Genomic DNA, 13,552 nt, shown 5'->3' with positions numbered 1-13,552 from the left:
GTACTTAAAAGACCCCAGGAACTAGCAAGAATTAGAAACTGATTTAAACCACTAGCTCTTAAGGCTGCAGAATGTTAACTATATTGTGTGCTGTCCCAGGGTTTTTTGACTTGAAAGGGAGAGGGAACAGTGATGTGCATTTCTTCTAGGTGATGCTGGTGTAGGGCTGCATCCAGAATCACTGGGGCTGGATAAACTGAGTCAGAGCTCATTAAATGAACTGTCTTTAAGGTATTAGGAAAGCTAAGTGATTGCTACCCACTGAAACTTTACCTTGTGAATGAGCTCCGATGACTTTCTCCCCCTTCGTTACTAGGGATGGTGTCATATCAGTGGATAAAGACAGCGGCCAGTTTACAGACGAGTATCTCCCTGAGCAGCGGTCTCACCTCTATGGGATCACTGTGGTCTACCCCTACTGTCCAGCAGGTGAGTCCCTCGACGGGCACCACAAGGCTTCCTTGACCAGTGGGTAGAGAGGGGCTGTGGCAACTGTCAGCACTGCCTTTCTGAACTAAGGAAGCTGTGTTCACTGCTGTCCACTCCCCACAGGAAGAAAATGAACGTGAAATGTAGAGGATTTCAAGTTTACAACAAGAATCTTGACCTAAGAATATTACTACAAAAGCAAAGACAGTGAATAAAGGAATTGGCCATCCTAGCTCTTGGCACACAAGATAAGCATTTTCAGTGCAGAGACTAAGCATATTTTGTGAAATGTATACCTCAATCTTTACTACTGTATTTTTAAAAACAAAGGTTATCACAAGTTTAAAATAGAATTGTAATCATTGCTTATAAAAGCAACTTTTGTAAAAGGCCAAATTCATTCGACAAAGAACCAACCACAGCTTAAGACATTAAGTCTGATTTTTGCCGTGGATTCTACTTGGCCAAGAAAAGCAAAGCACAGGACCAGCTATGGAAATCCATCCTAAAGTTGAGACCCCTGTCACAAACAACAGAATACAGGGACGATGCAGCCTATTTATATTTCCCAGCAAAAGTCCTCAGACTTTATTTATACTAAAGGTGCTAGAATGATCCCCAAGTGCCTCACAGAAGCATCCCTCAAGTATTCCATGTAAAACACCAAAGATGCAGCAGTTTTTAAATTTTCTACATAACTCCAATAAAGTATTTTAAAGCCTTCTTGTCACCTAAAAGATCTGTATTGTCTCGGGGACAAAGTTAAGGTTCGGATGACTCTCTAACCATAAAGGAGGATGCAAATAAAATGGAAATAGAATACATCAAAACAAAAACCACTTTACTTTCCCCAGCTTTATTAAAGAAAAAGAGCAGTGGTGGTAAATCTCCAGAACGTGGTCAATCTCCTGGGATGCTCCCTTAAAACATGGCATTTGATCTCCAAGCACATGCTGGTGTACACGGTTCCCATGACTAAGCAGGTGAGAAGACGGCATCCAGACGTGCTGCTCATCTTCCAACTTTCCCCAGTCTGTGGTCTGTCTTTGGATCGGCAATAATTGCCTGAACAGCTACTATAGCTTCATTGATTTTCGTCTGTAGCTCTCTGAGCTCTTCTATGTGCAGCAACCTCAGGATCTGAGCAGCTTCGTTAAGAACTGCATCTGTCACAGGACAAGAACACGGCCTCTTGTGTCTATGGGTTCTGTGCGTCTAGCCGCCCGCTTACACCTCAGAACACACGTCCCTCAAATAGCTTGCTGTCAAAAAACTTACCTCCTGTGTCAAAGCCAAGAATATGTTTGTCTAAAGCAACAGGTAAGCCCTTTAAAAAAAAAAATGACAAGACTAGTTAAGAGTCACTTCTCTCATTTGAAACTAAGAGCAGCTGGCTATTCGGTTTAGGGACAGTTAAAATTTACCGTGTGATGAACAGTCTTTCCCTGTTATAACCACCCAGGAAAGGCTGCTCCTCCTCCTCCTCCTTTTTGTTTTTTGAGACAGAGCCCTGGCCTTCCTGGACTCTGTGAACCAGGCTGCCTCGAACTCGGAGATCTACCTGCCTCCGCCTCCCAAGTGCTGGGATTGAAGGCGTGCACTACCATGCCTGGCCTGGCCTGATCTTCACATGTGCCAGAGACACCAAAGCCATCCAACCCTTCTAACTGAGCCTGTAAGAGTCCTTCCTTACTGCAAAAGCACTTACTGCTGCAGCAGCTACTGTGCAAATTAGATTACAATTTGGAGTAGATGCTACTCCAAAGTACACAAACATATCAAACAGTTCTTCAGCCAGCTTGTTTATATGTATGTTAATGTTACTTTGACATCTTAGTCAAGGATGACATCAAACTGAACAGTCTTTATAATAACTACCCAATACAAAAAGGAGCCCAGAAGTCTAGGCTTTCTGCAGATAGGAAGTGTCTGGAGTCGTTAGCAGTCACTCGTCCCTGCTCAGTTCTTGCATACTCTACTGATACACTCCACCCAGGCTTCCTCTAATGGGGCTAAAACTTAGACAAATGGAAATTCAGAGAACAAAGAGTAACTTGTACGGAGTGCCTCTGCATGCCAACAGACCACCAAAGACAGCTACCCTTGAAATCAACCATATCCCTCAAATATTAGTCAGGAATGGCTACAAAGAACAGTAACCTGAAGTTAGAAAGTGCAGCTCTGAAGAACGAGATTCTACTTTGCAAACAGACAGATCTGGCTCAGCGCTGTTTTGCCTCCAGAGTGAAGACATTTTGGTGAATGAACGACTATTCTGTCAGAACAATTTGCTGCTTGTTCTGTAGTGGGTAAAATAAGCTCATCTTTGATCCAATTTCCAGCAGCCAATTCATACATAATTTAGCTTGTAAGAACCCTTAGTAGAAAGCTGAGTGTCTCAGAGGCGCTTACAGTGCAGTACCCTGGCATCAGCTGCCCTTCACTACTGCTGGACTTGCTAAAGGGGTCAGAGGACAAAGGGCATTAGAGGACTTGCGGGAGCGGGAGCAGGAGGGGCCAGAGTTGTGGGAATGCTGGCTATGCCCAAAGCCTCATGTCAGCATCTGTGTAGAAGGGACCATTATTGATAGCTGCAGCTGCTACTCCTGACCCAAGAACATTCTCTGCATTGTGGCTTCAGGGAGACTTAGCTTTCATTTTTCCCTCCTTGAGTGTCTAGGCTGGCTTTGAACTTACAGAGATCTCCTGCCTCCTAGAAATGCTTACACCTCCACACCTGGCATTTTTTAGAGATGCTTGACTTGGCAGCACGGTTAAAAATATTCCAGTAGCACTCAAGGGCGAGGTGGTCATGACATACCAAACAAAATGAGATAAATTACAAGGAATCACAGCATGAGGATGGGATCCAGGTTTAACAAAGTATCGTGTGTTCTGCCTTTTCTACCATGCATCCAAATAACCCCACACACTTCACAAGGCTAAATATCCCTGGGCTCATGCCTCAGTTTGCAGACTGAATGAATGACTAATAGATTCTCTAGAATGTGAAATGGGGACAGACTTGAAATTCACTGTCACCTACTGGTCTTAACCTCAGTCACTGAATTTGCTAGAATCGAATTCAAGTCATATGTAAACCAGACGGGGTTTCTCTGTGTGATTCTGGCTGTCTTGGAACTATGTAAGGCCTCAAACTCAAGAGATCCTCCTGCCTCAGCCTCCTGAGTGCTGGGATTACAGATGTGTCACCGTACCTCACCTAGAATGTGTTATCTCAGAAATCACTAAGTTTAAATGCATGCAGCACCAGAGGCCCCTCTGTTAGTTGGCTCGGACTCTTAGAAAAGCACCCACCTCTTTTGTTTGGTTGGCTTTAGCAACTGCATCCTGTGTTAGACGCTCCTGAACCAAAATACGAATTGCCTAGGAAATGCAAAAAGGCCAAGCTTAGTATTTTGCCAGACCACTAATATATGAACACCCATCCCTGCCCCAGTGCTAGGACTACACCCAAGCTCTAGTGCATGCAAGCAAAAATGCTCAACTGTGTGCCTGCTAACTTAAGGCACCTTCCCCAGTATCACAAGTACACAATACCTAAGAGGAAACACACGTATTTAGACCTCTGACTTCACACAACTTTTTCTGATACGGCTACTATGTACGCCTACTGGGTTTCCAAAGTGTAGCCAATACACTATATTATGTTTCTCCTCTGCCTTAGTTTATGCTGAAGCTGACTTGGCTACTGGGACTGTCCCAAGGAAATTTGCATAATAGACTGAGCAAAAAATAAAACTTTGAAACAGCTAAATTTCACTAACACCACCTTGATGTCTTTGGCATCCAAGCTAGGTGGCAAAAAATCCATTTGGATACACCATGAATATTCTATTAAGCTAACAACACTACTTTGCTTGTTAAAACTGGCTGCGTAACCACACAATTCTAATTAGCAGGATAAATTATAACCCCTTCTGGGTGGAGGAAGTTTATTCAATTTATTATGTAGTTTACAGTGACTTTCACTAGAGGTCTCAGAACTCTTCCTCCCGACAACAGCAGTTATTTGTCAGTCTCCAAGCCTACCGCTTGCATCCTCCTGCCCCTCCCCACTGCACAGCACACTCACAGCAGAAATGTTATGGAATGTTTTTTCTTTCTCAAAATTAAAACAGCTCTTTCATATAGCTGTGTTCCTTGATGTAGAGGTATAAACTGCATGGCTGGTCTAGACTGGAAAGATGCTGAAGACAAGAGCAATCGTTCCCTGAAGCGGGCCTGTTGTGGGGCTACACTCACCATTACTGATTTGGCATTTCCCTGGATCCTGACAACAGACTCAACTCGAAACTGACTGAGCAGACTTGGCTCCATCACTCTCTGTGTCTTGGATGTTCACTGTCTTCTTCTTGGTCTGTGTCCTAGGTGTGTGTACATGTTCATACCTGTACTTATGAGTGTGCATGGATGTGTGTGGAGATTAAAGGCTGACACTGGGTGCCTTCCCAATTGCTCTCTACCTTTTCAAACTAGCCTACTCTGCTAAATTGCCTCTAGATATTTGTCAAAAATAAAATTAGGACAATGATCAGTATGAGATGGCTCACACTGATAGCCTGGCCTAACATGCCCAGGATCTAGCCATCTCTGCCTTGCCAGCACTGGAGTGACAGTTGTCATTGTCTTGGTTTCTTAAATGGGTGCTGAGTTCCAAACTCAGGTCCTTAGACTTATGTGGCCAGCACTTTACCAGCTGAGCCAGCTCCCTAAGCCCAAGTTTTGTTTGTTTTAGCATTTCTCAGCATGATTATTAATAGGACTGAGTGGAATGTTCTCTCTGCAAACACAAACCACATTGGTGTATACACAGTTAATGCTTGGATAGCAGCTACAGCGGGATAATCTGAAACAGGTAACATAATGACATGTGCTCCAGGTCCCACATTTCTCCGAGTGTCTGCTCATCAGCCCATCATAAGCAGACAGCATAGAGAAAGCGGAGGGTTTTCTACACCTGCAGTTTCTGTCAAGAGTGAGAAGGGCAGCTTCCCAGCTTACCTTGAGCATTACCAGGTAGTCGTCATGTCGCTGAATCTGAAGGAGGTTAGCCAGAGCCATGACGCCAGCCTTAAAGTCAGGATTGTTTACTGTGAAAGAGTAAAAGTGAGTAAGGAAAAACCCTGCAGCTCTGCAGACATCATAATTGCTTATCTGGACACGGGAGCGTACAAAAATAGCAACTTTCTAGGACTGACTCATCTCCGGTCTCTTGCTGCCTTCGAGGAAAGACATACAGCAGTGCACACATCCAGTCAGGAGAAAGTCTTACACATCTCACCAGGCAGACCGAGGAGCTTCATAACTGACTGACTTCACTCACACCGCGTCTGCCCTGGAGCAGTCAGCAAGGCCCACTTGCAGATACATTAACATTTCTTCCCAAAGCTACTAATTTTAATACAGACGCCTTCAATAGATAGCTTCCAATGTTCCTCTGTACAGTGGCTTGGCAGTGTGCAAAAAGTTCATCACTCTTAAGACTCATACTGCAAGTCACAATGAATCCTAAGACACTATGCTCTAGGTAATTTTCATAGTCTTCACGCTTTAAAAGGGAATTACTAAAAAGCACGTGATGAAACATTTTACCATTTGTCACTAAATTTAAAAGGGGACCACTGAGTGGCACAATGAGCAACAAATCAAAATCCAAATTACTTAAACAAAAAACCACAAGCGTTTCTGACATTCAAATATTCCATGTTGAGGGTTTGTGTGGAGAGAGCGAGCACACTGGAAAGCCAGTGTAAAGCAGGAGACAGTGCTGTCAGTGTCGCTCACGTCAGGCACTCACTAAGCTACAGCAGCACTTACAAAACCAAGGCTGTCCCGGGCTTGTCACACTCACCATCCAGGTTGATCAATGGCTCTGCATTTTTAGCTACATTGTCAGTATTTTTTCTGTTATCAGCTACTAAGTCCTTGTATTTTTCAGCTATAAAAAAAACAAAAACAGGCAACAAAGTAAAATAACTGCAACTTAAGGCTAAAACAAATATTGCTTATTTACTAAATTTAGCTGAGCCATATTATGACATCCACTCAAAATTATACTTTGCTACACATAAACTTAAAAAAAAAGATAATGTAACTTTTTGATTAAGCTGAAACTTGATCCAAGTTTTTTCTCATTAATGTTTGATGTACCACAGGCTGCCCCTGAATCCTGACCCTCCTGCCTCTACCTTCTGAATGCTTGGATTACAGGCAGAAACTTCCTTAAATATCTTTCAACCTTCTAACGGCTAGGAAAATAAAGCCTTTTAGACCTTTCTCTTAAATTTGGGACTGAAGAACAGGTGTTGGGGGGGGGGAGATGAACGGCAGGTGAGGGGACGACACAAGTGTGAGTTACCTAGGAATTAAACAGAGGCAGGATGTGGCAGTAATACACCTGGTGTCCCAGTTACAGAGGCCAAGCAGGAGGATGACAAGTTGCAGGCCTGCCTGAGCTACAAAGCAAATTCAGGGTCAGCGGGCAATTTGGCAAAAACCTGTCTCAAGTTTTAAAAAACAAAAAATAAAGATGCTAAAAAGGTATGTAAGTAGAAACTAAAAAAGTTTCCCCCTCAAATATTTTCAATACCTAAAAAACCATTTAAAATATAGTATCATACACAAATTTAAAACATGTCATGGAAATTAAAAATTCTGATTACAAAGCGAGTTCAGGACAGCCAAGGCTAACACAAAGAGACTCTGTCTCGAATATCCAAAAAAGGGGGGGGGGGGGGAGTAGTGAGATTTAAATCAGATTTTAGTAACATTCACTGGCATGTGATCGGAAGGTTTTTAAGTAATGGCAGGGTACACAAAAAATACTCAGTGACTGAAGTCAAGAACACCAGCGCCTCCTGCAGATGAAGGCCAGCATTGCTGCCTTAATCAGCTCAGAGTCTCTGCTCCTGCAATGCTGAAATTGAAGATTAAATAAAGCTTGTTTAATTTTGATACTATTTATCTTTCGACTCTTTCCTTTTACTGAAACAACACTGAGAACTGAATGTATATGCTAATCAACTGCTGGGATACAGCACGAGCCACCAACACTGAATGCTAGCATAAAAAACCAAATGCAATGAGAAAGGCAAGGAGGATGGACAGGAATCCAGCGGAGCAGCTGAAGATCAGCCCTGATAAGGCCCAGGAGCCCAGGATACTCTACTGTCAATGACCTCCCACACAGCTGCTACCAACACAGAGCAAACACATAAAATCCCACTACAGGCCCCAAACGTTAGCAAGGTTGAGGTCACAAACCTTACAGTCCCATTTATTCCATAACAGAGAGAAACCACAGGGTTGTCTGCTTTGTTCTTTCAAATAAAACTGAAGGGCAGTTTTATGAAAATGGGAAACTGATCGTGCTTTACTTAGGAGATGTTAACTAGAGCAGGTCGATGGAAAGAAGCCTCATTCAGAAAGTTAGCCGGTACACCACGCAGCTGAGAGGAGAATGGGACAGCACCATCGGGACACCAAGATTAAAGTCAAGATGACAGCAGCAGGAGCAGAGGTGGCACAACAGACACGGAAAAACCTCATGGTGACAGGATGAGAGGAAAAGAGAGGCTGCACCTGTTACACAGGTTTCAAGAGCAAACAGTCAAGAACTGAAAATGACATCACCACGGAGGAAAAACATAAAGCGCAAAGGATGGAAGTGAAGCGAGATGCTCAGTCTGAAGCGGAGACGGCTAGCGGAAGGAGACAAGTGTAATGAGAGCTGTTTTCTACTGTGGGCACTAACAGTCAAAAGCTGCCAACAGCAGAATGTGGATAACGCAAGATTAAATTAATACATACATGCCATCTTAATGTGCACTAGCATTAGACACACCAGTATATTTCTATCTCCTGTGAAACAGCTGCTGCAACTAATCCTCCAAACCCCTCTGAGGCTCTGAGGCTGGCAGCAGGGTCAATGGCTAAGGTGCAGACTAAGGAAGCTGGCAAATTAACCAAACTAATGTTTAATTAACCTTTTTCAGAAAACAATCTCCAAATTCTGAAAGAAAAATGTAAATATCAAAGACAAAACAAAGCACATTCCACCTCTTATGATAAAATAAATCAAAAATGAAATACAGACAAAGTAGTGTCCCCACAGCCTTCTTTCTTGTTTCAGACCATCCCCCACATGACAGTGAACTAAACATGGGCTGGACAGAGTTCTCAGCACTTGGCACTGGCAGATTTGATTCCCAGCACCCACACGGTAGCTCACAGTTGCATCGCCAGTTTCATCAGATCTGATGTCCTCTTCTGGCCTCCCCACACACCAGGAATGCATAAGATACACACACAACTAAAAACAAACATCCCGACAAGCCAGCACCACACCCACATTCCCCACAAAACATACCATTATCTCCATATTCAAGTCTAACCGCTAACCCAAGAAGCCAGTCAATTGCTTCTTGCCGATCTTGAATCTTGAAAGGACAATTAACATCTTTGAGATACTGTGAAGGAAAGTGGGAAAATCTATTTTATTATCATAAGCCACAGAACTACACAATAGCAGATTGACAGGGGGCTCAGCTTGGATCTTTAAGAATTTTCTTTGTTTCTTTCTTTCCTTTTCTTTTTTCTATCCCCCCCCCTCCCCCGGCCCGCCTGACAGGATTTCTCTGCGTAACAGCCCTGGCTGTCCTAGACTTGCTTTGTAGACCAGGCTGGCCACGAACTCACAGAAATCCACCTGCCTCTGCCTCTTGTGCTGGGATTAAAGGTGTGAGCCACCACACCTGGCTAAGAATTTCTTATAACATTTGTTATTATTAATTTTTTCAAACAGTGTCTCATGCCGCCCAGGTTTGTCTTGAATTCCAGACATCCAAGCCTGGCTTAGGACTTGGGATTCTCTCTCCTCCACCTCCCTGGTGCTGGGACTGCACTGCGCACCACCACATCTATCATTATTAAACCCTTCATTATGTATCTCAGGAGAAGAAAATGTTTAAGAGTACCATTTTAAAGCCGGGCGTGGTGGCGCATGCCTTTAATCCCAGCACTCGGGAGGCAGAGGCGGGTGGATCACTGTGAGTTCGAGGCCAGCCTGGTTGACAAAGTGAGTCCAGGACAGCCAAGGCTACAGAGAGACCCTGTCTTGAAAAACCAAAAAAAAAAAAAAAAAAAAAAGAGTACCATTTTAAGAAAAACGGTGGGGGCTCAAGAGGTGGCCAAGCGAGTAAGAGCACTGACAGCTCCTCCAGAGGCCCTGAGTCCAATTCCCAGCAACCACATGGTGGCTCACAACCATCTGTAATGAGATCTGGTGCCCTCTTCTGGCCTGCAGGTGTGTACATAATAATAAACAAATCTTTAAAAAAAAAAAAGAAAAGCAGTAGAATAGTCCCTTTTTAAACATGTTTGTATCCCAGGCAGGACAGCTGGATACAAGAATAATCTCATCTAGATGACAAAACTGCAGCCGATCCTCAACAGTGGCCACTCAACTTAATCTAGGATCAAAACCTTAGCCTTGATTCCAGGTCCCAATGCACAGGGCAATGAGATAAAAAGACCAACTTTGAAAAGGACAGACAATTCAGTCAGTAATGGAACTTTAATTTCATATACAAATGCCTAACAGAGCACGCCACGTGTGAGCCACGTGTGAGCCGCCTGTAGCCAAGTGCTTTAGGCAAATGAGTGGATCCTTCAGCTCAAAGTCGAGGCCAGCAGCAAAGCTTTCAGTGAAAACTTCAGGGATAATTTATAAGTAGATACTTCTTAGTCACAATTCATTTCTAACCAATATTTTTATGCCTTTAATAAACAAACAAACAAACAAGTTTCATTCATAAAATATGGCCATGGGCTGGAGAGATGGCTCAGAGGTTCAGAGCACTGGCTGTTCTTCCAAATGTCCTGAGTTCAATTCCCAGCAATCACATGGTGGCTCATAATCTCTGTAATGAGATCTGGTGCCCTCTTCTGGCCTGCTAGCAGAGCACTGTATAAATAATAAATAAATCAGAGAGAGATGAGAGAGATAGGAGGGGAAAGTGGGGTAGGTTTGGCCATTATCAAAAATCACTTCTAAGTACTAAAAGTATTTTAAAAGTACAATTTGCAATGTAAAGTCTAGAAATTAATTACCAAACAGATGTTTTCAAATGTCTTAATAACATTCCTGATAGTGTTTGGATGAATTATGACTTACTTTTATTTTACTATTAGTCTGGGGTTTTTTTTCCCCCCAAGATAGAGTTTCCCTATTCAGTCTTGGCTGTCCTGGACTCACTTTTGTAGACCAGGCTGGCCTCAAACTTACAGAGATCCGCCTGCCTCTGCCTCCCGAGTGCTGGGATTACCGGCTTAGTCTGGGTCTTTTATACGAGTAATTGTCTTTAATCTCTGCATACACTTTTATCACTTGCACCTTTCACATGAAGGAATGGCTGCAGAGGTCAAGTGAGGAAATAGAAAACACTAGTACTATATTTTTCTATCTTTAAAAGTCCATTACAAATTGAAAAGTTTGAGGGTGAACAAAAATAAGCCAGTATAATTAACTGCAGTGGCAAGAAACATCAAGGGCTTGTTGTGGGTAAACACTTATGGGAACAGGCTTATCTGGTATACGGCTCAGGAACGAAGAGACAGGGGCCACTCTCACCCCCCTTTACTGACGGTACTGTAATGGCATGTGATCGTTATCAAGTTTGGAAACAATTCTTTCTCAAAAATATTACTGAAACTAATCAATGGGAAACCTAATTCTAGTCACAAAAACATCCACACCTAGCTTCTTAAAGCCATTTCTATCAAATACAGGGACACTGTACATTAACTGTCAGAATGAACTGGCAGTTTCAAGTTCTCAGGCATGTCAACTTTTAATAAGGTACTGTGGTGGTCTGACCGAGAATGGCCCCATAGGCTCCTATGTTTGAAAGCGGTCAGTGGGGCTGGTTTGGGAAAGACTGGAGGTGTGGCCTTGCTGGAGAAGTGTGTCAGCTGGGCAGCCCACTCCAGCTCCCAGGACGCCCAGTTAGCTCTCTCTGACTCCTACTTGCAGGTAAGGATCTGAGCCTCTCAGCTACTGCTTGCCAGCTGCCCCGCTCCCCAAATGATGGTCACGGCCTCATCCTCTGCAGCTGTGACGAGCGTCCAAGTAAACGCTTTCCTTTCTAAGTTGCCTTAGTCATCATGGTGTCTCTTTATAACAACAGAAAACTAAGACAAGTACTCAAAAGCATATTGCTGCATCTCTGTATCTAGTGTAACTCCAGTTCCAGGGACCTGGCACTGACCTCTGTGGACACCCAACATAAACAGAGACACGTGTACACGCACATAAAAATTAGAGTAGACAGTCCTTCTAAGGGATGTTGTGCCATTTAGAAAATTATTTTTAATCTAAAAACTGAAAACTTGGTAGGAGATATGTGCTTTAAAAATCTATGAAATTAGTTTTAGTTATACTGATCACTATTATATCTTAAAAGAACATAGGGATTTTCATTTTGTTTTGTTTTTAGTTTTTCGAGACAGGGTCTCTCTGTGTAGCTTTGGCTGTCCTGCACTCACTCTGTAGACCAGGCTGGCCTCGAACTCACAGTGATCCGCCTGCCTCTGCCTCCCGAGTGCTGGGATTAAAGGCGCGCACCACCACCGCCCCACAAGAACATAGGAATTTTCAACTCAACCTCATTCATCATTCACAAAAGTTCTCTCTGCTTCCTTTTGCTTCCTGATACGTTACCTTTTCGAAGAACTTGGGCCAGTCACTGCTGTGAATATTTCTCAAGTTTCCTCTCTCTTCAATCTTGTAGTGTCTGATTTTCTGGTCTTCAAGCCAAACAATAAAGTTTCTAAATTCTGTTTCATCTGCAATAAAACATCACGTATCAAGTCACGAGATTGTGACCCTCAGGGACTCTTACCTGCAAGCACATTAAGTGACCCCCAAGAGAAGCAAGCGAGAGTTCAAAATTCAGACTATGGAGCCATAGATTCACTGCAATATACTCAAAATCTGGATGAACTGTTTTGAGTCTTAAATGAACTAAACACGCATGAAAGCGTGTTTGCTATGTTTTATTAGTACTCTGGTTCCTTCGGAGTTTAAGGGGAACTGGGCAGGTAAAAACTTTGAAGCAGGCCAATAGACTAAAATAAACAAGAAAGAAAGGATCAAAACACTCTGAACATAAATATTTAAAACCGAAAGCTAGGAAGCAGTGTACTGTTACCTGAATGCATTTACTTCCTCAGATTCACGCCCAAACTCCTAGGAAAAGACCCCCATTTTACACGTCGGAGAACTGAGACTCAAACTCCAATTTCGGCTCTACCGCCACCCCATCAAGCCTTGAGTCGAAGGCCAAGCACAAAACCAGGGTAGAGCCTGATACGCTTCCCGAAAACAAACGCTGCTACCCGCTTAGAAACTGCCTTCTACCTGTGCGTCCCGCACAGCGGACTGAGGCCCTGGTCCCCGCCACGCTCCCACTTTCTCACTAGCGGGCATGACTTTTTCTGGACCGTTCCACCTCCCTGACAGCCGGCCACTAACTTTCTGCGCGCCCCGAAGGGCATCCCCGGCCCCCTCCCCAGCAGGTGCCCGCCGAGCAGCCCCGGGGCCGGGAAGCGTGCGGAGCGCGGCCGCCAGGTCGCCGAGTCCGGGTCCGCGCGGGCTGGGGAGGCGCCGTTGCCAGGCCCCGCGGCCGCCGCCCACCTTTACAGTTGAAGCCTGCGGGGTTGTGGTAGTCCAGGGCCGTGAGCTTGCGTCGGAACATGGTCCCCGCTGCTCGCGCTGGCCTCCCAGGCCTCCGCCGGGACAGGAGAAGCGAGGTGAAGCTGGGCGGTGCAGGGACCGGCGACGCGGCGAGAGGGCGGGACGAAGAACGACGCTCCGGACAGACGGATGACGGCACCAATCGCGGCTTAGGAACGCCTGAGGCCGGCAGGCGGTCGCCAATCACCGCTGCTGCCTAGGAGGCGGGGCCACGTCCGGGCACGTCGACGCTCAAATAAACTTTATTGTCAACTTCCTAGTTGTACAATGGACCGAAAGCCAAGTCGAGAGCTAGTCTTCCTGGGTTTTCTTGTTACAGAAGGAAAAGCCAAAAACCAAAACCAA

At 44.4% G+C, this 13,552-nt stretch overlaps 2 protein-coding genes across 3 annotated transcripts in view; one reads left to right on the top strand and one right to left on the bottom strand.

The window, feature by feature from the left end:
• Positions 1-1,166, top strand: part of NID2 (nidogen 2) — a 64,694-nt gene extending 63,528 nt beyond the window's left edge. Inside the window, exons 20-21 of the mRNA XM_084793886.1 lie at positions 317-429; positions 553-1,166. Coding sequence (XP_084650012.1) covers positions 317-429; positions 553-563 — 124 coding nt within the window. The 3' untranslated portion in view covers positions 564-1,166. The remainder of the gene's footprint in view (positions 1-316; positions 430-552) is intronic.
• A 103-nt stretch (positions 1,167-1,269) lies between these two features.
• RTRAF (RNA transcription, translation and transport factor) lies at positions 1,270-13,327 on the bottom strand. Of its 2 annotated transcripts, none has more exons than XM_084793890.1 (8): positions 13,148-13,327; positions 12,173-12,297; positions 8,822-8,921; positions 6,305-6,391; positions 5,455-5,543; positions 3,748-3,816; positions 1,708-1,756; positions 1,270-1,595 (listed from the first exon to the last, which is right to left on the bottom strand). In XM_084793890.1, the coding sequence occupies exons 1-8, from the start codon at positions 13,206-13,208 to the stop codon at positions 1,441-1,443; spliced, it is 735 nt and encodes a 244-aa protein (XP_084650016.1). In that variant the 5' UTR covers positions 13,209-13,327; the 3' UTR covers positions 1,270-1,440. The 2 variants fall into 2 exon arrangements, with proteins under 2 accessions (XP_084650016.1, XP_084650017.1); XM_084793891.1 differs by lacking the exon at positions 13,148-13,327 and adding an exon at positions 12,663-12,996.
• Positions 13,328-13,552: the final 225 nt, after the last annotated feature.

The sequence above is a fragment of the Acomys minous genome (assembly GCF_964271855.1).
Source record: "Acomys minous genome assembly, chromosome: 9".
Classification (NCBI taxonomy): domain Eukaryota; kingdom Metazoa; phylum Chordata; class Mammalia; order Rodentia; family Muridae; genus Acomys; species Acomys minous.
Note: the sequence above shows the minus strand (reverse complement) of the source record. Positions and strands in the feature narration are given on the sequence as shown.

Excerpts from the sequence above, each read along its gene's own strand:
- RTRAF (XM_084793890.1), bottom strand. The coding sequence starts at position 13,208 with ATGTTCCGACGCAAGCTCACGGCCCTGGACTACCACAACCCCGCAGGC. Across the intron at positions 6,392-8,821 it reads ACTTGAATATGGAGATAATG|CTGAAAAATACAAGGACTTA; the intron begins GTATGTTTTGTG and ends TTTTTTTTATAG. Across the intron at positions 1,596-1,707 it reads TCTTGGCTTTGACACAGGAG|ATGCAGTTCTTAACGAAGCT; the intron begins GTAAGTTTTTTG and ends GTCCTGTGACAG.